The sequence below is a fragment of the Erpetoichthys calabaricus genome, chromosome 1, assembly GCF_900747795.2.
Source record: "Erpetoichthys calabaricus chromosome 1, fErpCal1.3, whole genome shotgun sequence".
In the NCBI taxonomy this organism is placed as follows: Eukaryota; Metazoa; Chordata; class Cladistia; order Polypteriformes; family Polypteridae; genus Erpetoichthys; species Erpetoichthys calabaricus.
In genome coordinates, this window is record NC_041394.2 from 47,630,685 (window position 1) to 47,657,203 (window position 26,519).

General features: G+C 36.8%; 1 protein-coding gene across 5 annotated transcripts in view; it reads right to left on the bottom strand.

Moving 5' to 3' along the window:
* slc39a14 (solute carrier family 39 member 14) overlaps positions 1-26,519 on the bottom strand; it is a 46,974-nt gene that overhangs the window by 14,303 nt on the left and 6,152 nt on the right. For 3 of the 5 annotated variants that reach the window (XM_051924147.1, XM_028798999.2, XM_028798983.2), the window contains exons 2-4: positions 11,796-12,077; positions 10,960-11,149; positions 4,593-4,762 (exon numbers count right to left, since the gene is read on the bottom strand). In XM_051924147.1, coding sequence (XP_051780107.1) covers positions 4,593-4,762; positions 10,960-11,149; positions 11,796-12,077 — 642 coding nt within the window. Of the gene's footprint in view, positions 1-4,592; positions 4,763-10,587; positions 10,758-10,959; positions 11,150-11,795; positions 12,078-24,396; positions 24,504-26,519 lie in introns of those variants that run through there. The other 2 variants (XM_028799007.2, XM_051924152.1) reach the window with 2 other exon arrangements.

Here is a 26,519-nt window from a genome sequence, read left to right on the forward strand (position 1 = left end):
TTCTTTCAGACTCACTTTATAACCACTCCACAGAGTTTATACTAGCAAACAATAAAATTGACATGTCATTGAAGACCCTCTAGTTTGTGCAAGGCAAAAATAGTTTGAAGTCACAAGTTTACAGACACTTTTCAAGCTGTTTAAAGACACAGTTAACAAATTTCCAGAAAATTATGTCAAGCCTTTAGGCAATTACACAATTAGCTTCTGACCGATAAACAATTAGCCTAAATGGAGTCAACCCGTGTATGTATGTTAAGGCCTACCATCAAACTCACTGCCTCTTTGCATGACATAATTGGAAAAGCAAAAGAAATCAGCCAAGACCTCAGGGGGAAAAAGCTGGACATCCACAAATCTGGTTCATTCTTGGGAACAATTTTCAAATGCCTGAATGTTTCATGTTTATCTGTACAAACAATAACATACAAGTATAAATACCAAGGGACCACACAGCTGCCATACCGGTCAAGAAGCAGACACATTCTGTCTCCTAGAGAACAACATACTTTGCCACAAAAAGTGCAAATCAATCCCTGAACAACAGCAAAGGACCTTGTGAAGTTGCTAGAGAAAACAGGTAGACAAGTATCTATATCCATCCATCCATTGTCCACCGCTTATCCAAAGTCGGGTTGTGGGGGCAGCTGCCTAAGCAGGGAAGCCCAGACCTTCCTCTCCCCGGCCACCTCCTCCAGCTTCTCTGAGGGGACCCCAAGGCGTTCCCAGGCCAGCTGGGAGATATAATCCCTCCAGCGTGTCCTGGGTCTGCCCCGTGGCCTTCTCCCAGTGGGACATGCCCAGAACACCCCCCTAGGGAGGCATCCAGGGGGCATCAAACCACCTCAACTGACTCCTCTCAATGCAGAGAACAGCGACTCTACTCTGAGTCTCTCCTGGATAACTGAACTCCTCACCCTCTCTCTAAGGGAAAGTCCAACCACCCTGCAGAGAAAACTCACTTCGGCCACTTTTATCCGTGATCTTGCTCTTTCGGTCACTACCCAAAGCTCGTGGCCATAGGTGAGGGTAGGAACGTAGATCGACTGGTAAATCGACAGCCTTGCCTTTTGGTTCAGCTCTCTCTTCACCACGACGGACCGTTGCAGAGCCCACATTACTGCGGATACCGCACCAATCCGTCCGTCAACCTCCCGCTTCATTCTTCCCTCACTCGTGAACAAGACCACCAAGATACTTGAACTCCTCCACTTGAGGCAGTAATGTGTTCCCAACCCGGAGAGCGCATTCCACCCTTTTCCGGCAGTGAACCATGGCCTCAGATTTAGAGGTGCTGACTCTCATCCCCGCCACTTCACACTTGGCTGCGAACCGGGAGGTCACTTTCCATTGAAGCCAACAGAACCACGTCATCCGCAAATAGCAGAGACAAGATTCTGAGGTCACCGAACCAGACCCTCTCCGCTCCTTGGCTGCGCCTAGAAATTCTGTCCATAAAACTTATGAACAGAATCAAGTATCTATATCCACAGTAAAATGAGTGATATAACATAACCTGAAAGACTGCAAGGAAGAAGCCACTGTTCCAAGCCACCATAAAAAAAAGCCAGACTGCAGTTTGCAATGGAGAAATGTCCTCTGGTCTGATGAATCCAAGATTGAACTGTTTGGCCATAATGACCATTGTTATGTTTTGAAGAAAAAGGGTGAAGCTTGCAAGCCAAAGAACAACATCCCAACCATAAAGCATGGGGGTGACAGCATCATGCTGTGGTGGGTGCTTTGCTGCAGGATGGACTGGTGCACTTCACAAAAAAGATGGCATAATAAGCAAGAAAAATTATGTTGATATACTGCAGCAACAGCTCAAGAGCCCAGCAAGGAAGCTGAAGCTCAGTCACGAATCGGTCTTCCAAATGAACAATGACCGCAAGTGGTGGAAAAATGGCTCAAGGACAACAAGATCAAGGTATTGGAATGTTCATCACAAAGCCCTGATCTCAATCTGATTGAAACTTTGTGGGCTGAACTGAAAAAGTGTTTGCGAGCAAGCAGGCCTACAAACCTGTCCCAGTTACACCAGTTCTGTCTGGAGGAATAGGACAAAATTCCAGCACCTTATTGTAACAATCTTATATAAGGCTACTCTTAACGTCTGGCTCAAGTTAAAGGCAATACTATCAAATATTAAAGTCTACGTAAACTTGTGTCCTACTGGTATTGTGATAGAGTCAATAAAATGTGAAATATTGTGTCTGTGAACATTATTGGGAAAAAATTACTTTTTCCCTACACAAAGTAGATAGATGTCATGAACCATATGCCAAATTAGTAGTTTGTTAGCATAAATCTGTGGAGGGAGTTATAAAGTGAGTTTTAAAGAATTCACCCTATGTGTATGTAAACTTCTGACATTTATCAGCCAAATTATGTGACAGCAATGCAATGCATAAAATAATGTAGGTACAGGTCAGGAGCGTTACCAATCATCAATCACCAGAATGAATAAACAAATGTGATGTCAGTGATTTGACCGTGGCATGGTTGGTGGTGCCAGATGGGCAGGTTTGAGTGTTTGTGTAACTGCTGGTCGTCTGGGACTTTCATGTCTCTACAGTTTACTCAGATTGATGTGAGAAACGCAAAACATCCAGTGAGTGCCATTTCCGTGGCCTGAAATGCTTTATTAATGAGAGGGGTCAGTGGAGAATGACCAGACTGGTTCAAGCTGGCATAAAGGCTACGGTAACTCAGATAACCACTCTGTATAACTGATTTGAGCAAAAAAGCATCTCAGAATGCATAATATGTTGAACTTTGAGGCAGATGGGCTACAACAGCAGAAGACCATGTTAGGTTTCACTCCTGTCAGCCAAGAACAAAAAAGCAGAGGCTGCAGGTCAGAATTTGGCACAAGCGGCATGAATCCATGCACCCAACCAACTTGTGTCAACAGTACTGGCTGATGGTGGTGGTGTAATGGTGCAGGGAATGTTTTCTTGGCACACTTTGTACCCATCAATACCAATCAAGCATCACTAGAATGCCACGGCCAACTTGAATACTGCTGCTCATCATGTGCATCCCTTCATTGCCACAATTTATTCATTTTTTATTGGTTACTTCCAGCATGATAATGCACCATATCACAAAGCAAAAGTCATTTTAAACTGGTTTCATGAACTTGACGATAAGTTCAGTGTTCTTCAGTGGCCTTCCCAGTCACCAGATCTAAATTCAATAGAACACCTTTTGGATATGGTGAAGAAGATTTGCAGCCTGAATGTTCAATTGACAAATATGCAGAAATTGTGCGATGCAATTATTTTAATATGGATTAGAATCTAAAAGGAATGTTTCCAACATATTATGGATGTCATGCCACAAATAAATGCGGCTGTTTTGAGAGCATAAAAATATCAGTATACTGTTCCTAAAAACTTGCTCAATGAGTGTATACGGAGTAGTTTATGTTCTTTCCTCCCCACCCCACCCCCACATTATTGCAAAATATTTGAAATGGCACTGTATTAATATTACAAACAACTCAGAGAGGGACAATGACAGACTTTTCAAAGCCCGACTCCATCTAATCAACTGCATTCTAAAAATATTCATATCTGTCTGCTAAAAGACAAAATACTTTTTATGTAGCTGAAGGAATTTTATGGATGGGTGAGGGCAGCAGTCATACTTGTATCTTGTGAGAATTTTTGCTTAAAGAGGTTTGGGATCAAACTCCTGCTGCTCCAGTTAATTCATGAAAGCTGTCTTTCTAATTAAATTTAATGAGAAGTTCAATCACGGCTTTTAGCCGTAAGGTTTAAGAAATTCCCAATTTAATTCATTAAACTTTCTTAAAAATATTGCAATGAAATTATAACTGAATACAGTGACACTGCTGGAACAGAGACACCTTGAAAGCAGTAACCCATATAAGCTATCTCACGAGGAACGTATTAGCAGACCTACTTGTGGATCTAATTTATTTTTCTACATGAGGGATGGGATTTATTGTCACCCCCATGTGCTTTGAAGTACATGTCCTTAAACAGAGAAGTCTGAAAGATATAATCCTTACAACTTTGGGTCATTAGCAGCACTTCCCACCCTCGCCCCTTCCCCCACCTCAAGGTCAAGCAAAATTGCAGAAGCTTAAGCAGAAAGATCTGAAATAAAAACCAAGATCACAGTAAATCAATTTATATCTTAGCCATCTGCTTTACAAAATTAATATTTTCATTACGCTTATACACTAGAGAACTTGTTTATGCTTCATCTCCACCTACTTCCATTTGCCTTTTCCTGATTAACATGGATATGATTTTGAAGTATTAAATTTACTTGTACATCTTACAATTATATTTGTAGCATTTAATTAAATCATTTTATAATTTGATGATAGATTGACAACCATCTTGTTAGAGCTGGCTATCAAAAGCTTTATGTGAGGTTAGTTGAACTAGGATGCTACAGAGTTAGGTCAAGCAATGCCAAAGTCCCCATGCAGTTATTTCAAAGTAACAACACCACATGCAGTCTAATATTTGTATTGCAGAATTATTTATCTCTGTTAGTTGCTCTGTCTGCATTAAACAAACTAGTTTCAACTATGCCATTCTTTACTGTACCTCTGGGATGAGCTGAAACAGGGCGTTGGAGTAGAGAGTTCCAATTGCCAGAGCTATGAAGTACAACAGCAGCCGCTTGTAAAAGGTTTTCCTCATGAAGGGAACCACGCTTGCTCCCACCAATGAGCAGAGGGAAATCACGGTGACACACAGGAAACCATAACCCCAAACTTATTTCCCAGGAAACATGATCCAATAGATGCCAAAAGACACCAAGAGGTGAAAGAAAGGGAGATTTACAAGGAATTACAAAAAAAAATAAAAAATAAAAAAAAAGGGCAGAAGACAAGAGAAAGAAATATCAATTATTTTCTATCAATTAGTTAGATGCTCAATTAATAATTTGGAATGCAGTTTTTTTTCTTCCTTTTTAGTGCTACAGATATATAACAGTTTGTCAAAGTGCACATATGGTGTAGGCTTAGAGACAGGGCAATGCCTAATCTTATTGTTGGCCGAATGCAAACTCAGTTTCACTTTTAAGATAGGTGAACACTTACATGCTGATATATTGACAGCCAGAACACATGAGGATGCCAATAAATGGTCTTATTAAAATGTATTATTTAGGAAACAAAATGCTGAGGTACAGCACAATCATTTCAAAAACCTTAAAATGTTTGTTACATTTTTTCACAATCAGCTCCTGTATCAGTATCAGTAGCCAAATAAGGTATAAATATGAGATGTTTACTGCAACATCTTTGACACCATGATGACAAACTGGTAGCTTAAAATTTATCTGATCTTAATAGAATTAAAAAAAAAAAAAAAAAGAATGAAAAAAAACCACACTCCTAAACTGTTCTGTTAAATCAATATCAACGTAACAGTAAAGGATAGATATAAAAGAGCAGAGAAAAATAGCTGCCCAAGAACAGCTACCTCTGCATCTTTCTAGTCCCAAATATTGTTTCTAAGGTCTCAGTGTCAATATAAAGATTAATAAAAATTAAACTGGGCAATAAATACATTTTCCAATCAACAATAATTACAAGAACAGCATATAAAGAAGCATGATTTCAATTTCAGTGTAATCTGTAAGTACCAAATGTATTTTTGCACTCTGCATTGGTGCATTTCAATTAGGTGGAATTAAAACCAGTAGATTATTTAGACAAGTGCATAAATTGCACTTTGCATTAATTTTTTCAAAGAATTTCACAATACAGGGCACACTAATGACATATGGATGTGACTTAAAAACAAAGCTAACACACTTGATCCGAGCAACACATTCTGCTGCTGTCTTGTCAAGCAAAACGTGCTCTGTCAAATACTCTGTTGAATAATGCAGGAAATCAATCGATGAGCTGTTAGACAATTGAGATGGACTAAATAACTTGCTCTGTTGTATACATTTTCTTGTACATTAATCATTAAAATACAAAACAAATATTAAATATGCTGAAACCTCAAAAATGTTTTCGTTTTAAAAACAACTATGTTATAATACCGCATTTATCACTCAGCATGAAAGTAGCTAAACAATAGCTTGGAAAGCAAAAAAAAAAGTGATGATCCACAAAACAATGCAAAGAGTTGACGTTTGTAGAATCATTTCTCCACAATGCTTATTTTGTCCATTGGAGGTAGCTTGCTTTTTCCAAGAAGAGGGACGCCTCACGCCTGGACAAACTGGTGAGGAAGGCAGGCTCTATTGTTGGCATGGAGCTGGACAGTTTGACATCTGTGGCACAGCGACGGGTGCTAAGCAGGCTCCTGTCAATCATGGAGAATCCACTGCATCCACTAAACGGTATCATCTCCAGACAGAGGAGCAGCTTCAGCGGCAGACTGCTGTCAATGTCCTGCACCACTGACAGACTGAGGAGATCGTTCCTCCCCCACGCTATGCAAATCTTTAATTCTACCCAGGGGGGTAAACATTAACATTATTCAAAGTTATTGTCTGTCTGTATACCTGCATTGTTATCACTCTTTAATTTAATATTTTCTTTATCAGTATGCTGCTGCTGGAATATGTGAATTTCCCCTTGGGATTAATAAAGTATCTATCTATTTATCTACCTGTGAAATTTTGGCCTGAGGTCACTCCATTCTGAACATTTCATTTGTATTGTTTGTATGTACATACTCTTGTCTGGGTTCCTAACTTAACGAGTTTTTAAGTGATTAGTAAACAATTTATATATATAAGAAGAAAAAAAAAAACACACATGCTAGTACTGAGGAGGAGTTAACAAAACATTCTAATAGTAAGTGGACATTTAAAGAACATTGTAGTAGTAAGTAGAACTTTCTATTTTATTTCTAGTTTATTTGTGGTCTACAAAGAAGCATCTGGTAATGAATGTTGCCCATATAAAGTGTTGACAACTGATACTTCATTACATGTTCTTGTCATTAAGAGTATCTGGCAACAAAATTAACAACATATTTCTTTGATGTGCCTATTGAAAAAGAGTAAGAAAGAAACCCCCAGACCAGTGGACAGACGATCCACTCTTCAACAAATTTTCTGAAATGTCGGCATACATTTATTCTTGACTGCTGTGGAACAACTGTCTGCTGTTCAGTGCAGATGATAAAAAAAAACTGCCAAATGGAGTAACCTCTAAATACTGTTTTTTTCCATTAAACTTTTGTGTTTGTTATATGTATTTTAATGAATAACACTAGACTTGCTGAGAAATCGTATCCGTTAGGGTTTTTTTGGACCATCCTATATACAGTGCATCTGGAAAGTATTCACAGCGCATCACTTTTTCCACATTTTGTTATGTTACAGCCTTATTCCAAAATGGATTAAATTCATTTTTTTCCCTTAGAATTCTACACACAACACCCCATAATGACAACGTGAAAAAAGTTTACTTGAGGTTTTTGCAAATGTATTAAAAATAAAAAAATTGAGAAAGCACATGTACATAAGTATTCACAGCCTTTGCCGTGAAGCTCGAAATTGAGCTCAGGTGCATCCTGTTTCCCCTGATCATCCTTAAGATGTTTCTGCAGCTTAATTGGAGTCCACCTGTGGTAAATTCAGTTGATTGGCCATGATTTGGAAAGGCACACACCTGTCTATATAAGGTCCCACAGTTGACAGTTCATGTCAGAGCACAAACCAAGAATGAAGTCAAAGGAATTGTCTGTAGACCTCTGAGACAGGATTGTCTTGAGGCATAAATGGGGAAGGTTACAGAAAAATTTCTGCTGCTTTGAAGGTCCCAATGAGCATAGCGGCCTCCATCATCCGTAAGTGGAAGAAGTTCGAAACCACCAGGACTCTTCCTAGAGCTGGCTGGCCATCTAAACTGAGCGATTGGGGGAGAAGGGCCTTAGTCAGGGAGGTGACCAAGAACCCGATGGTCACTCTGTCAGAGCTCCAGAGGTCCTCTGTGGAGAGAGGAGAACCTTCCAGAAGGACAACCATCTCTGCAGCAATCCACCAATCAGGTCTGTATGATAGAGTGGCCAGACAGAAGCCACTCCTTAGTAAAAGGCACATGGCAGCCCGCCTGGAGTTTGCCGAAAGGCACCTGAAGGACTCTCAGACCATGAGAAAGAAAATTCTCTGGTCTGATGAGACAAAGATTGAACTCTTTGGTATGAATGCCAGGCATCACATTTGGAGGAAACCTGGCACCATCCCTACAGTGAAGCATGGTGGTGGCAGCATCATGCTGTGGGGATGTTTTTTCAGTGGCAGGAACTGGGAGACTAGTCAGGATAAAGGGAAAGATGACTGCAGCAATGTACAGAGACATCCTGGATGACAACCTGCTCCAGAGCGCTCTTAACCTCAGACTGGGGTTATGGTTCATCTTTCAGCAGGTCAACGACCCTAAGCACACAGCCAAGATATCAAAGGAGTGGCTTCAGGACAACTCTGTGAATGTCCTTGAGTGGCCCAGCCAGAGCCCAGACTTGAATCCGATTGAACATCTCTGGAGAGATCTTAAAATGGCTATGCACCAACACTTCCCATCCAACCTGATGGAGCTTGAGAGGTGCTGCAAAGAGGAATGGGCGAAACTGGCCAAGGACAGGTGTGCCAAGCTTGTGGCATCATATTCAAAAAGACTTGAGGCTGTAATTGCTGCCAAAGGTGCATCGACAAAGTATTGAGCAAAGGCTGTGAATACTTATGTACATGGGATTTCTCAGTTTTTTTATTTTTAATAAATTTGCAAAAACCTCAAACGTTTTTCACATTGTCATTATGGGGTGTTGTGTGTAGAATTCTGAGGAAAAAAATTAATTTAATGCATTTTGGAATAAGGCTGTAACATAACAAAATGTGGAAAAAGTGATGCGCTGTGAATACTTTCCGGATGCACTGTATATCCATATGCCAATTATGTCTTGCTACAGATCACTACAATTTTATGTATGTCTGCTGCAACATAAAAACATTTGATTAAGTTTAGCATCATACACATCTGCAACAAAAATAAAAAAACAAATAAAGCAAAACCGACTTCACATTATATAAAATAGTAGTTTCCAAAGTGGAATATTCAAATTATCCCAGAATTAATTGTTCAAATGTATACAGCCACTGGCTAGAGATGTACAAAATGTCATTGCAGGTAACCGTTACAGAAGAAAGTTAAGCTTTTTGTTTACAAAAAAGACTACCTACTATTGTAAAGTGGTTTAACCTAAAATGTAAAAGTGTAAAAATTTCCAACATTACTATACTAAACTGTTGACCTTTGCTATTAAACTACCGTAACTTTATTTCATTCTACTTTACTAGTTTTCTTTAACCATAGCAGGATCTATAAACATTTTAAAAATACAGGGTTTCTTTTACTAAAATAAAAAATTAAAAAGAAAAGAATACTATTGTTATCAAAAGTAGTTCTGTAGTAGCTTGTAGCATTTTTTTTAATATGAAGTCTGTTTGAGGTCTGCATTATCATTTGTACATACCACACATGAAAGCCAATTAGGAGGGTGGGTCGTAATAAGTGTAAGGATCTGATGGGATGTTCTGTTGCTTAACATGAGAATACTGTACACTATAAACCTCCTTTGCACTTTCAACTACCTTCAACTAAAGAACACTTAAGTTGATTTTTTTTTTTCATCATGGGCCTGTATCTAAGTAGCAAGTTAAAACTGCACAGCCAAGTGGGAGTGCAGAGAGATACCCTGTGTCTTATACCTGATTATTAAACAACAGTCTGCATAAAACAAATTTATGTGGTCATACGTCGGAAGACTTAAGCATTATTTAGGGCTACATTTTTGGACTTAGAATTAATTTGATTAAAATACATCCCTTGTCAAATATTTGTCATATAATGGTATTTAATGCACTGTTGAACAATATTTGTTGCATTTTCCCATTTTGTAACCACAACCATAAGACAAGCTTTATGTACAATACCTGCAGCTGTCTTGAAACTAATATATTGACATATTGTGAATATACTTTTTACAAAATCAAATGCTTGCGATTATTTGGCATTAGCTGGCATCCACAACCTTTGCAATTTTGATATCACATACAATTAATTGAAGACTCTAAGTTACAACAACTTTAAAATCTCACATCCCAAGCTTATTTCAGCTCATTTCAGTACTCTAAATGACTCTAAAAGACACCTCTTTTAAAATTTAGTACTCCATTGTCTCCAAAAGAATTTGGCTGAGTGAAAAAACACAGTAAATATTTTTTTTTCACATTCACCATTGTCCTGGCTGAACGAAAAACTAAAAAACACATACATACATAAAATGCTGTATTTGTGCATTACTCATTGAGTAGGGCTCCTGTATAACAAATATCATAGGAAATCATGCTTAAACACAAGCATGAGAAATAACCGTTTCCAAACATATAGCAGGAAGTTCTTAGGTGCCCAAAGGGCCGACAGATTAACAAATGAACATTCTTCAAGGATTGCGTTCTGAATGATTAATTTATTCTTTTATTGGGGTTCAAGGTATTGTTTTCCCAGTTGATTATTCCAGGAAAAACAAGAGGAGAGACAGAGAGACATGAAAGTTTGTACACCACCTCAGGGATGAGCTGGAACATCGCAGAGGAGAAGAGGGTTCCAACTGAAAGTGCGATGAAATAGATCAGCACCAAACGCATAAACCTTTTCTTCAAGCAGGGTATGAAGACAATTCCAGTCAGGGCGAACATATTCACTATTGTCACACTTAGAAAAGCAAAACCCCACACTGTTAAACAAAACAAACACGATTTCAAACAGTTATAAATAAAGCAGCAGGACACAGCAGGAGCTAGCCAAACCAGCAAATTTCCTTCACACATGTAGTAACTGCAGGAAGAAGCAATAAAAACATCTCTGGTTCTAATAAGCATTTTTCCAAAATAAACAATAAAACTGAAGGAAGAAGATGGGTGCATGCATTTGCTTACCCTCAGCAGCTGATGGCTTTCCTTCTTCTGAAGGTGGTTTGTCTTCCTGCATTTCTTGTAGGTTGTCTTTGCAATCCTGCGTCTGTAGCTGCTGCAGGATTGTTGGGCAGAATTCCTTTAAGCCATGGCTGTCAAGCAGCCTTGTTGATGAGAAATTGTGTACCTGGAACAATGACGATGAGGAGAAGCACTGCCAAGGAAGGGTGAAAATTTTACATGAAAACAGGAAATAACCTCACACACATGTATATTTACTTCACCCTTCTGCTGCAGCAATCAAGTGACAGAGTGGTCCATCCAATAATTGGAAAATGATGCCTCAGAAATGAGCAACTGTTCACAATAAAGCACACTAAATGGCTATGAAATACCAAAAAGGTACCATGATACTTAGACTAATTGAGGTTAGCTGTGCTATGACAGATTGCTTAGCAAGTTGTTTATCCACATCAAAGTCGTAACAGACTTGAGGCAGGGGTGAACTAAACCAGCAAATGGAACAGTGTTGAATTCATCAGAATCAGTCCAATCATGAGCCATGCACATGGAAGTACTACTTAACTATCCTGTACTTTGGCTTTATGTAATATGTGAAATCAACTTTAACATATTCTCATATTGTATTTTGATTATTTATACTGACAGACTCAAAATTTCAAATAGAAGTTAAACAAATTGTATGTAATGATCTACTTTTTCTGTTCCATAAACTGCATTGAACAGACACCAACCAATTCTTTTTGAGCTAGTAAGATTTAACAAGCTAGTGTGTAGGATTTATCCTTTATTTAGGCTTTTAGCAGCTGTGTTCTGTAGGAGTTTGAATTTCTACGTACCTGAGACAGGCTCTCATTTTCTGGTTTAGCTTTACTGACATTATAATCTCTTCCAACATCCAGGTGATTCAGAAGTGTTTTAAGTTGTTGTAGGGACAGTGTATCATTGGTTCCATAGCGGGATAGCAAGTCTTGCACAAATGCAGAAGGGGAGGGAACCCAGTCTCTCTGAACATTCCCGGAACCCCAAACAGTTCCCAGAGATGCAAAATAAAATAATAAAATGAAAAACAATGATAAAGGAAAGCATCTCTGGGGACTCCTGTGAGCCATGGTATTCATCTGAAAAGAGAAAAGACAGAAAAAGTCTTACTCAGGAAAACAGACACACTGTACAAAGAGGCCGAAAATCCCTTATCAATGACACAGCACATCTGCACTGAAATGGAACCAAACAAACACTAGGGTAACAATGCTATACTGGTAAGCAAAAGAATCTACAGGCTCATTTTAGTCAGCTTTTTACTACAGTGAAGAAATCTTTCAGAGAAACAAGGAGCAATGAATAAATTACTTGCATTTATGACAATATACAGCTCAGATAAAACCAAAAAGTCTAATTAAGCAAAGTTTTTTTCCCCCAAAGTTCAGAACGGTTGCAGTAGAACACTGTGATACCATTCCAGCGTTGCCAAACCCCGTTCTGGGTTTTTTTATTTTACACATCAGGTATGCAACAATTGAACTAGAAATGATAATTACAATAAATTAAATCATAATACTAACTTTAAAATAATTGTTGGAGACGTAATTTAGACTTTTAGAGTCACAAAAGGCTGCTGCCTCTCTATATAGCAGTAGGCATAAGGCAGGAATTAGACCTGTATAGAACAGAAATCCATTGCAGGGATCATTTTCATACTCGCAAACTGGCCCAATTTAGAATTTTTAATTGTGTCACATGAATAAATCACCACCTATAGTATGGCACTACTTGAAGAAATTAATCAATGATTAGTTTCAAGTGGGCAAAAAGTTCATTAAAAACACAAAATGATTACAAAAATGTAACAGTATATTAAATATTTTCTAACAGTTTTTCTCAAATCCAAGTGTGCTAAACATAGTATTATTATAGCAAAGAACCCCAATAAAATAACACAAAGGAGGAGAAAAAAAAAAAAACAAACACTGGTAAAGTTATAGTATGTGTGAAAGCAGATTATCAATTTAGTAGTTCACACACACTAACATTATATAGATTTTTTTTTTCATATATATTCAGTAAAGCAAGCTTTATTCCGAGTAGCAGGCATGTGTAGAGATAGAACCAACTTTCCTAAAATGGAAGCACACCATGTGCACTTAACTAAACTAATTACATGCCAAAATTTGTGTTCTAAACTGTAGTCACCTTAATACAAACCCTGCAAAGCTCTCTATTGCTCTTTATAGTACACCTCTCAAAACACTAATATACATACAGTAGTGAATAAGAAATTCACAATACCTTCTTTACACACCCTGGTCATTTCACTAACACTTTTGTGAACTTACCTTTCAACCAGCTGGACCTCTATACTTTGGCACCTTGCCTTTTTGCTTTCATATTCTAAACTGTTCACGGATTCTTTTAAAGGCTTACAGACAGCACAAGGTGTAATTAACTCATTCCTGCTTCCTAGTAATTTTTAAAATAACAGGCTGAAACAGAACTCTGCTGAGTAGTGTTTCTCAAATAGCTTGTCTCAATAAAAATTAAAAAGCATCCAAACCAAGCTCGTGGCATACTACACTGTGGTTTTCTTGTGTCATGACTGCACTGCCTGAGGTCTGTATTTAATATAGACCAAACAGTAAAAATCAGCTTCTTTTTGCCCCTTTTCAAACAACACTCAATATACAGCTTTTAAAAGACACTCATTTTGTTATAACTGACTGTGGACCCAGGGATGCTACTGTCTGCAGATTTTGTTTTCTCTTCCATTGCTCACTGGCCTTGGTTCACCAACTTAATTAATGGACAGATATTGTCAGGATCCATTTACACTAATTTGTTTCAACCTACATTATTTTTCTGTTGGTTTAAACAAATTTGAATGTATGTGTACTTATGTGAATTAGTAAAGTTTCTGACTGCATTTAGCGGGGGACTTATTACAGCACTCTGAACTTGCACTCAGTGCAGATTCTGATACAAAAATAAATGAAATTTAAATATGTCATATACATAAAATATTACATTAAAAGTAGCTGACAAGACTTAAAGACACAGAATCTGCTTAATTAGAGGACAGTTTTGAAGACCTGTGGAACTCTTTATATTTTCTTTCACATACAGTTGCAATAGGAAATATTCAAACACCCTCACCTCAAAAGACATTATACTGATGTGAATCGATGTTAAGCAAATAAAGCCTCATAAACCAACAAAAAATATTTAATATTATACTGTATATAAAACTAGTAAATCCTCAGTCTTTAAGGGGTTGATTATTTCTAATTGCAACTGTTCAAGTCAGTTTTCTAAACCCAAAGGAAAGAGTTATTTCTAATTATGTGTTTAACAATCATTGAATTGCAGCAGAGGTCACTTAGTTAACCAGTCAGTCACATCAATAACAATGAATCGATTGCATGCGTGCGATATTCCATTTCAGTTTATTCTCATATAGGACTCTTTACCAAGTATTGGCTTCAATCACTTAGACAAATTTTAACGGTAAACATAGTAACAGTAAAACTATCATCATCACCAGTACTGCCATGTAAGACAGTGTAGGATTATCAGACAAACTATGATGTGTTATTATGTTGCTGCAATACATTTAGAAACATTACAATACAAAAGTGTGTCTTTCAGTAGGTGATAATTTAAAAAATTAAAATTGCATGAATGGCAAAGTTGTTCAGTAATTCAGTCACAGAAGCCTGCATCAAATCCTGGCCCACCTACTATGTGTTAAGTTTGTATGTGGTTTACTATGGGTTTTCCAGTTTTAGGTCAAGAGGCAACTCTGCATTGCTTCTTATAATAAAGCGTGGGTACATGCATTAATGTTTTACAGGCCATACTGGTGCCCTTGTGGATCCATAAATAAACCCTTTTAGATGTACATTACTTATGAGTAAAAAACAATCTGTTGGAAAATGGAAAACATTTAGTGCTCTGGGGGTTTAGCATAGTTCAAAAGTGAATATTCAATAGTGAACTGTGATTTTGCTATAGGGATTACAAATGTTAAGTTTTGGATGGCTTTACATTTTCTATAATTTGTATCTTTCTACTGGAGGAAACTGAGAATTTTAACTTTTGTAAAGAAAGTACTTTTGAATACAATGAAGGAAGCAAATAAATAACTTGCAGAAGCACTAGATGGCAGTGTACTATACATCTTTGGTAAAAGTTAGGGCCCAGACTCTGCCAGATACAGTACAAATCATCAGAACTCATTTTTGTATATACAGCTACAACAGACTAAAATGAAGAATGAAAAAAAGTGGACTTCATGATTGTGTTTAAAAGAGTGTTTTAATTTAGCATATAGGTTTAAAAAAAAAAAAAAAAAACGTTCTGTGGCTTGTAAGAAAATATGATGCTTATCCTCCACGTTTCTCACATAAATGATTGCCTTTCAAGTACAGAAGCCCAGGTGCATAATCTGTTCTGCTTCACAGCAGCTGAAAAAAAAAAGTTTGTAATGAGGCAGCAAGGACACAAAAGTAGAGTGACACAATTTTATTTCCTTACGGGACTGAAGTGATTCTGCCATGAGATAGAAGCACTCTGCTCATCTATTCTTATTTAGATGTTGTAACATTTTAAAAACATTATTATTACAATCTTACCTGCATTTTTTTTTGCTTTCTTTTCCTGTACTGCTTAAGTAACAGGGTGATCTGGATTCCTGTGGTTTATTAATTTACTAACCAGTAGTTGGAGGAATACACATTCTAATATGAAGGATAGATACAGTAGTTGACCACAGCTTTAGAGCTGTCATTAAAATAGGTTTGCAGTCCAGGAAGTTTGGTTCCAATGTATAATCTTCTCCACCAATGTCAAAGATGTCATAGAAACTTAACAATATAGTATATAGTTCATAAACGTATTGATTGTTTTCTTGAAGTAATCACTGGAGACCTTAAACAGAACTACTTCTGTTCTCAACCCACAACCAATAACTACACAACTTCATTGACCAATGACTAATTTAAAGCAACAAATGATGAATATTTTGACTTATATTTATTTACAAACTATGCGAGATCATTTAAAGACAACCACTATTTTTTTTAGAATGTCAGCCTGCACTGGAACCCCAGATGCAAATTGCAGAGGGAAAAAAAGCACTCAGCTACCTCCAACACTGGCCATACCATATTCTATCACAGGAATTCAAACAAACATGACCTAAAAACACAGTGTGGTCAAAGTATGCTTGAACAAAATTTTCTAATGAATGAAAAACTAATTTTTTAATCTCATACTTGCTCTTCAACAAACATACCCTCTATAGTCTACTATTTTATTTTTTTCTGGGTACTTTAAACATTTCAACATCAGCACTCATTTATTCAAATGCATGCTGAAGGAGTTAGACCAGGAATGTTGTGTTTCTATATATAAATAAATAAAACCGACTTATCTATGACTTTGATCAGTTTTTTGACTTCATGCAAGTTTCCCGGTCTTGTGTAAACACTTTCTGACAAGGTAACTTGATGATGGAATTATTCCCCAATCAATCTCAAGCTTATTAGGAGAGGAAAAAAAAAATTAAATTCGAGTAATTATTTTATTGAATGCAAGATCACTGAAATTAAATATCTATTACATACAGTACTTTCCTTTTACATAGGTACATTTCTGATTAGGTCCTATTTGTACAATAGATGATTCTTCTGGGTTGATTTTCAAATGATTGATGAACACAAGATGGTACAAGAACACCTTGAGAAAAACTTAAAATTTAATGTGACAACCATAATCGTGGCTATGTGATGAATATTGATTGGACATGTAACAATTTCAATTAACTCTGTACATGTGGCAATAATTACCCTATAAACCTAATCCAGTAACTTATTAAAGAAAAAAAGGGCACTAGTTTTTGGTTTTAATAGTTTGAAGCTAGAAGCTGCTTTATTAGATGCAAAGGTTAGCAAAAGAGACAATAATAGTTGCTTAATAACCAGTAAGCCTAAGAGAGAATGTGTGACTTCTCCTATGGTAGGTAAATTGAACCACATAACTGGAATGCCTGCAAAACGGGAAGATAATGATAAGTTTGTTTTGTTTTTTTTTTTTAACTTTGTTTTTCTTGTTATTGGGACAGGATGAGAAGTTACTTTTAATAAAATAAAAAAGACTTTCAATACTGCTATCAGTCTAGACTGAAAATTTTAGAACATAGAAATTACTGCAGATAAGATTTGATAATTTAGTACAAAACAGGTTTTTTTTTTTTTTTTTTTTTAAATGGATGCAAGGTGCCCTGTCAAACTTGAATGATCAATGAAGGCCAGAAATTTGGCAAGTTGCCACATTTATTGCACTCCCCTCTGTGAATTTAATTTTAAAAAAAATATTGTAGAAAACTATTACTCCTTTCTCTCTAAAGGCCTTGGGCTCAAATATGCTGTGAATACTGTACTGTGTTTAGCAGATAAGTAAATTTCAAACGGGAACACAAAACAGTTACACAGGGAAAGAATGGTATCTGCTCAGAGCTGTCCTTGATTCAGCTATTCTTGGTGTGCTGGTATCTCTTGACTGCAATGAGAATTCCAGGACAGAGAAAGTCCTTATTTAGCCTGTGCTTCACTAGAGCTCGATGCTCTCTGAATGTGCTGTATGCTGTGACAGCAGGGAAAAGCTAAAGATGCATTCAACAATTGTCAGAGCTACAACTAGAAAGTAATTCAATATGGGCTTTAAGGACACAATTTCAAGGTCACTAAAAATTAATTCAAATAAATAAGCAATTGAAAAAGTTGAATCTCAAACAGTGCCATTTTTTCCTGCCCTATGGAAGGTAAAGTGTTTCAATAGCTTCATCTTCCAAATTACCACCAAAGACAAGAGCACAATGATTTCTGGAAAACTGAGTGGTTAGAAATCAGAATGAAGACAGGACATGAAAGTCAACTGCTGGTTCAAATCCCACTATGGTCATTATATGAGGCACTAAACTTGCCAGTTACTGAAATACAGTATGTTTGCACTGCTATAGGCAAAAATATCACCAAAATTAATATAAAAATGGAGAGTTGTAGCTGTAAAAAATATATAATTAGAAATTAAAATTCCATTATGTATCATTACGTTCTTCTTAATCAAGAAATGAAAAGACCAGAGTTTTACAAAACAATTCTAACATCATTTACACTATTCTTCCGCCATATCCTTTACAGTCGGTAAGGTGGCTATTTAATCTACAAATGTACATGCAGGTTTCTGCTCTCCCAAATACAAATAACAGTTGCCAGTTACTGTTTTTTCCCCAGATATGTATTTAAATGACTTGTTTAGCCTGGTCAGGGTTTCAAGGAATTTCCTGGCACTAGTGGGATGTGACCACAGATAGGACAGCAGCCATTCACAGGGGCACTCAAATTCAGCCACCCACTCAGTTACACTGGAGTGTTTAACCCATGCCAGGACTGAAAAAGAGGAAACAGCACATTTACAAAATTTGACCAGATTATTTATTACAGTATTTTTTCAGTCACATACATTTTGGGAATATGGAGATATCACCTTCCTGTTTACAACTGACAAAAGGTTAAATCAACAGCTTTTGATTTTTATTTATGATTGATTCTTTTCTAACTTTTTAGGTGCTTTTACTTTTATAAACTTAAATAAATAACATACAATAAAAAAATTAATGGAAATGTTAATGGAACTATAAGAGAGACACTCTTATGATCAAAATACTTTTGGGAAATGGCACAGAAACGTGTTGCACATTAAAAAATTTATTTTACTTCTACTGAGAAGAAAATAACTCCACAATGGTCTTTTGATTACTTTATGCTTACTATAAAAGGTCCTTAAACAATTGTTTGAATGAGTAACTTTGTTTCTAATCTACTAAATACTGTATACAAGAAAAGCCAGCCACAGAATGGGAAACCTTAAGATGCGCTATCTAACAAATATAGTGGCAGACAGCTCTTTAGTGGAAGGATTGTTTGAGAGGACAAGGCATTATATCCCCCAGAGTGCTAGATGGCAGACCCCTGGGTTGCAGTGATACCTCGGATTCCCACTGGGCTTCATGGATGTTGGATTTTGGCACCTCCCAGTTGGGTTCCATGGGTGCCACAGGGATTGTACAGCCCTACATTGTCGGGCTTCCGCCTCACCTGGAAGTGCTTCCAGACAACGGTAACAGGCACCAGAAGTACACCCGGGTGCAGGATAAAAGAAGCCTGCTGCCACAACCCAAGAGGTAGAGGATGAAGCTTGCTGGGAGGAATGGAGATGGACGAGAGACACGGGGAGAAAGGGAGGGAAAAAATAAACACAACCGTACTGTGTACTCTGACTGTGTTCTGTAGGTGGGAAACAGCTTGGGAAACATTTCCCACAAGAAATAAAGCCGTGCGTGCAAAGGAACTTACGTCTGTGTCAGGTGTTGGGGATCTGACTGTCCCCTGCAGGTCACAAACACATACTACATAAAATGGGGAATTGTTGTCTTACTAGAATAAGTTGTGGTGATCAGTGGTTTTGCAACACCTTCACAACCATAGTAGCTTTTATCTCCTCATTCCATTATTTTTTTGCCATCTTTTCCATGGCCTCATCAGTTCAAGCTTACAAACCTTTATGAGTAATCTGAACTTTTCTGTCATCCAAATTTGAGATACCTGGTACAACTGAAGAATAGAAGAATGTGTTTCAGGAAAATATTTTGTGCATCCTATGGTAAATGATCAATTCCTAAATGCCAAACACTTACAAAACAGATGTGAAGTTGACATTACTTGGTTAGTTGTTCTAGGCATCTAGTATTGACTCTGTATGATTAACTACTTTCTAGCAATTGAGGGAAAGTTAGCTCAAACAGCTTCCATATAGACTCTTGTTAGAAAATTATTATAAGTTAACAAGTGCATCAATCTTACTTAACACTCTCAAATCCACTTATTCAGGGGTGTACATCCCAGCAGCACTGGGCCCGGGTTGGTTGAGAGTCAATTGGAGGGCTCCCTCATACACAAATCCATTAATGGATTAAGAACCACCAATCCAATTAACATGCACTTCTTTGGGATGTAGAAGTATCTAGACTGTGTGCCCCCATCTTACAAATTCCCTTTTTAATTTGGAACAATTATCTTAAGCATCATATTAAATTTCCGTTTAAACTGAAATATTTTTTTCAAATTTCCTTAAAACTCACACACTGCAATCCTATTAACATATTAATTGGACATTTCTTAACAGTTACATCCTTCTGGTTAAATGGGGAATATAAAGCCCCACACAGTATTCTACAGAAGTCCCCACAGGTGCTTTATTTATATTTATTTATTTATTTGACTTGTTTTCTACGGAACATACATGTTTCATGTTATTATTTGATTATTGGTATTAGTGTATGTTGCTGCAGAGTGGAAATTGGTTGCACACTAGTCAGACATACAAGAATTTCACTGTAGTCTCTGTACATGTGACAATACATTTGAACTTAAAGATAACCAAGAATTGTGCAGAGCTGATTAATAAGTGCTTATACAATAGCAGGTAGTAGACAGTAATGATTCCAAAAGATTTCCCAGACTCTCTTAAATCATAATTAGCCCTCATCTTGCAATTGTATTAATATTACTAAAATCTATGAAGAAAAACCTTTTATTCATTTACGTTAAAATTCATCTGCAAAAATTCAAATTGTGGCCCAAGTTCATCTGTGTGGATTTTGAGTGCCGTAAATTATCAAATAATCCAACTATTAAGAATCATCTTACAATTAAGCCAAATTGCATCACGTCCGTGATGTTCATTCATATAAATTTAAATGAGCAACAATAAAGGCCTTTCTTCTAATTTTGTGATCTTGGCATAGTGGAGGGGAAAATGGATCTTAATCCTTAAAGCTATGTTGTCAAGAGCCATATGTTCTTACAAAAATCAACTCTTGTCAAAAATACACTCATTTGAGAATTTTAATATATTTGTTAGAACCTTGATCAGCAAAGGAATTGTAGTCTTCTTCTGAATAAGACTGGGTTTCTCCCAGAGTGAGCAGTAGCCCCAGGTACAAGAATTCACAAGGTCTTGCTCACGAGTATTCTTAGATGTGACTGTGAGAGTAAAAAGGCCTAAGTGAGGTTCTTGCACATTGTTGCTGGGCTCTTCAGTACAGGTACACCCACTGATTCTCTAGATAAAGAACAACCTGATGAGGCGGTTTAAGTGGGCAGACAGGATGCTCCCAGGCACTTCCCAGAAAAAATGTATATGGGACAATCTAATGGGAGAACAACCAGGCAAGACACAGATCAAGCTGGATGTATGTTATATCCAGGTTGGCATGGGATCACCAGATTCTTCTGGAGGAGCAATAGACAGTTGCTAAGGACAGCCTGGCATACTACAAAAAGAACCATCATCCTCAACAAAACAAAAGGATGAAAACAGAAGTGAGCTCAGCATTGATCTCTTCAAAACTCCACAATTGGCATTCAATTTTGATATTTTCATTAGAGTAATATTGGTATTTAAGACAACTTTTCACTCATTTACAGGTCACAACATGCATATTTGCTTTAGTCTGATGATTTACCCCACCTGGTGCCCCTTACTTACGTTTTCACCCTATTGCTAGCAAATGTGTTTGTTGCTTCCTTGTAAGACTTGAGCATTTCAGTAAGACAGGGATCTCCTATATCCAATCCTGTGCTGATTCACCATTAACATATCCATACCAGGCAGGTGCATTTCTATTTAGGTCTTATAGAATTATTTTAATGAATTCACCTACGGCACAAGTTAAGCTAAATGGCTTATAATTACTAAGATCAGTTCCAATAACCTTTAATACAGAATAAAATAATGCCAGTGTGCAATCTTTAATAGTAATAAATCAATAGCTTCTTTGAGAACCTTGCAATTGCTTTCAGCCCTGTTAATGCAAGTGCCACATTCTATCATACTGTTAAGAGGTAGAACTTTTCAACAACACAAATTACATGTATTACTCATTTCTTTATCTATATATTTCACATCTTCTTCAACCACTTATTTTCTGCTTTTGGTATGAGTATTGAGCTATTTTTTTCCCAATTGCCTTTCAGCCTTTACACTTCATATATTAGCAATGATGTGTTTCTAACATTGTAGCCATCTTTCTCAAAATTACTAATGTGTCTTTTCTGTAGTATTTGTGCTTAACTACAGCAGACACCCAAAGACCCGATTGATCCATCTGTCCAACTTACTTAATATAATTCTGGGTCACATCAGGCCTACAATGCAACCTAAACACAGGGGATAGTGGAATTGTTTCTTTAAGTAATTAGTTTATTTTTAGCTGTTAGAGACCTGTATAATATATTACTAGAACATAGTCGCTGAAAACTTCCTGAGGTAGTTTCTTCTGCTGCCTCAATCTGTTTTTATGTTTTAAAGTCTTGTTTGCTTTTTTGTTTAAAAAAAAAACAAAAAAAAACAACAACACTTTGAAACCATTTTAAAAATATTAAATATACAGTATATCCTGAATTAAAGATAAAAATACCCTCATGGACTAATTGCATCATTTACTACAAGAATATTGGGGGGGGGGGGGGGATATGGTGGCATAATCATGAAGGCAACTAGCAGATTGAACTTTAAATTAAATTCAATCCCATCCACAAACGGCCACATTACTGATCTAATGTTAGAGAACTGACAGCAACAGACACACATGTAATTAGCATTTCAGAAAACAATAATCTTCAGCTTTAGAGTTAAGCCGACAGGATCATCTGATAGAACAGCAGATGTAAAGTCTGTCGCTCTGTTTCAGCTGTTAGTTCATGTTGCACATTGTCTTTATTTTCTAGAGCAGGGTGCTAATTATACACAGTGAATGACATAGTCATTCCGAGATTAAAAGGAATCAGAAAATTATAATGTAAATGCTACACAAACTGCTATCTCACTCCACACAGGTAAGATGTACTCGCTGAAATCACATTATGAATCTATGAATATCAAGACAAAAGATGAACATCAGCCATCTATGGAAGAGACTATGATGATGCTGTGATAAGGACTGCATGCTTGATGAATGAACTTTAGGGGTTTTCATTCCTTAATGTGATGCAGCCTAGGGGCTAATTTATAGTAGGCAGTATAATTATCTTGGGGAGTAAAAACAAATGTGAAGAACACCTTAACAGAAACTACATTTACTGCAAGGCTGAATAGTAATAATTTAGGATAGTGTCATGATAAACAAGAATGTATTCCTTACCACATGTGTGTCTTTCAATGGAGTTGCAGTAGTGAGTACTTACGAGATCAGTAAATTGCCATGTCAGGCTTGACTGTGTACTTTTAAGGAGCTGGGTAAGGAGTTGGGTAGCCAGCTGAGCTGCATTAGTTCTTACAAGAATTAAGTATTTTCCATACCTATGGACCATCAAGTTTGTTCTGCTCATGGATTTGTGTTACAAGGTCATGGATTTGTGTTATGCTGTTTTTATTTCCTTTTCTGCATCAACACAAAGTTTTCAGCTCTGTATTTGTTATGGGTTACCTTCTGTGTTGGCTGGCATTTGCAGCCGTCTAAATTACAGAAGAAGTATAAAAAAAGGTGTTTTGGAGCATAACCTACTAAACTTTAAAAAGGTTCTGAATATCTGTCTTTCATCAGCCTCAGCATTGCCTTAAACAACAACAGAATCCAGTGCATTTTCTGTACAGAGCACAATGGACTAGCCATAGTAAATTTTAGAACAAAACATTTACTAAATCAAAATAATGTAAATCACAGAGAAAAACTGATAAAACAAAAAATTAAATTCATAATTCTAGAATGCATATACAGTAGTCACTCGAAACAAAAATCTAACAAATTTAAAGGCTACCTACCTGACTCCAAGGTGACAAAAGATTATTCGGCTTGCCTCACACAAATGCAGTGTCTGCAAAAAGATAACTGAGGACTGTTGCCATACAAGCTGTTCTTTGTCTTTCACCCTGACCAATGTTGAAACAATTCTAGGGCAAGGATGCTGTTATCACAATAGTTTGCAATTTATTAATTTACTAGGGCTATATCAACACTTTAACAAAACCCTAGTTCATTACTGGAAATTAAAATGTCAGAGCATTGGACTGAAAGATGCTGTTTAATATTTTAAATGTTGTTAGAAACACTCATTTGCACTCCTAAAGCAAATGTACAATACCTTACAAAGAGACGCTTGAGCAGAGGGCAGTGCTGATCAGAGACAGTGGCAACAGCCTTCAAAAAAGCAATGAGGCAGGAGTATTTAAATATACAGCTGGCCCTTGTAATAGGGAATTTTATTGCTAATAGAGAAGCCTTCAGACCTGCAAACACCCTGCTAACTAATCAAATCACCAAATCAAAAACAAATTACTGATTGTTAGAGTAGATATAAGTGAAAATTGTGAAGTGCAGCTCACCAATTTAAGAAATCTTCCATGACACAAAACTGGAGATCTGGACCTTTGGTTTGGAGATGAAGACTGAGCTAAATTGTGATGTTCAGTGGCTTCGGTGCTATCTTTTGCACTGGAAGAATTCCAGACAAAACACTGTTTTTAATCTATTATTATGGTTTAGCATGAAGCACTGAGCAAAGGTTATCATTTAAAAAAAAAAAACTTCACAGGAGGGGTGGAAAAACTAATGAATCATATTAATCGTGATGTCGAGAGCAAAGGTCAAATACTGCTGCACTCTACAAGAGCCAATATCACAGATTTGAGATATCACATGCTGTTTTAGCTGACCAGAATACAGATTAGTTTGATTAGAAAAAATATGAGTACATTCTGCCTAAGAAAAATCGTAATTGGCCGAAGCACCAAACGGTGAATGTGAGACAGCTTCTCAGACTTTGTTAAAAAGTTGAAAAGAAAACAGCATGACATATGAAGACAAATTCATCTAAGGGGCAGTGATCTTAAGAACAAAAATAAAAGATCTGAGGCTGCTTGACTGGAGGAAGCAAGACAAGAAAAAGATTAACTGAAGGAACATTCACGAAATAAATGCAGGCACGTTAGACTTGATGGATGATCATAAGTTGCAAGAAGACAGGGTACTTCTTTTATAGTGAAAACTTATTGGGAAACTAACTTGTGCTTATCCTCCATACTATAAGAGGTCAACCTGCTGATCAAGTTATTCATACATTTGTTGGTCCTTGTTTCAATAATAAAAGTTTGGCAATCATTACAAACTGTCCCTGCCCCTACTCCATCCTACTTTGCTTCTTAAAATCCTCCAAAGAACTACTGCAATGGACCAGTTCCTTGTTTGGGGTTGGTTCTCATCTTTTTTGTATAACACTCCTGGGATAGACTCTGCTACTCTATAAACCTAAATTGGACCAAAAGTTTGGAGAATGTCATCTTATAACTTAAGTTAGATTTTACTTTAAAATAACACATACATTACCAAATTTACTAGATACTATCTTGGAAATATAAAAATCAGACTGAATGCCTAAAGTGAATAATTTTGTTCACATGCGATAGATCAGAGAATAAAGCCACACATAATGCTGTTAATCTTTTGAAACAACTAAACTAGTAGTAAAGACTGCCAATGCTTGGAATTCTAGTCTACAAATGCCAGAAGTCTAATCTGAACCTTTATCCAATGCCTAAATGTGCAAATTCTAAGTTAGAACATCAGAACAATCAGGAAGAGAACAGGCCATTCTGTCCAATACAGTTCGTCAGTCCTATCCACTTAATTCTTCCAAAATAATATCTAAGTTTAGCTCTGAAAGACCCTAAAGTCCTACTGTTTACCACACTTTTTGGCATCTTATTCCAGCTGTCTATGGACTTCTGTGTAAAAAAGAATTTCCTAATATTTGTGCAAAATTTACCCATAACAAGTTTCCTACTGTGTCCCAGTGTTCTTCTTTAACTCGTTTTAAAATAACAGTCTCGATCCACTGTACTAATTCCCTGTATAATTTTAAACACTTCATTTTAAACTCAAATCATCTTACCTCCCAGAATCAACTCTGGGCTCAATAGCAAACATTTTAATAAAATTTAAAAAAAAAGTTCCTTAGATACAACATGCCACAGTCAGCTCCAGAGATCATTGCACTATTTAATCCTGATCCATTCTAAAGAGGTTTTGTGGCCTTCTTAACAAAGCCTCTTAAAAGGGATTCCAGAGTACCCCAAGTTTGAATTATTTGTTCAAGTACTCATTGCAGCTTCATGGTACCACAGGTACAAACAGAAAACACATTTTGCCATCTGTCGACCTCTAAGCATTTTACCTAGTTCCTGTCAGCTGCCTGTAGTCTCAGGTGCCCATACTGAATTTAACATCCAAAGAGCCCAGTACAACTGCAGGATTTATTGTCCCCTGGCAGCCCCTGCTGAACAACTCTATAAATATGACTTCTTCCAATTTGCAAATTACTTCTTCCAATTTGCAAATTAAAGTGATACAAAACTAAAATAAGTAAATAAAATCAAAAAAGCATTAGCAAAAGCCAAATAAGATTAAAAGTCATCTACCTAGAAATTTCTAAGCTACCCCCTACAAACCA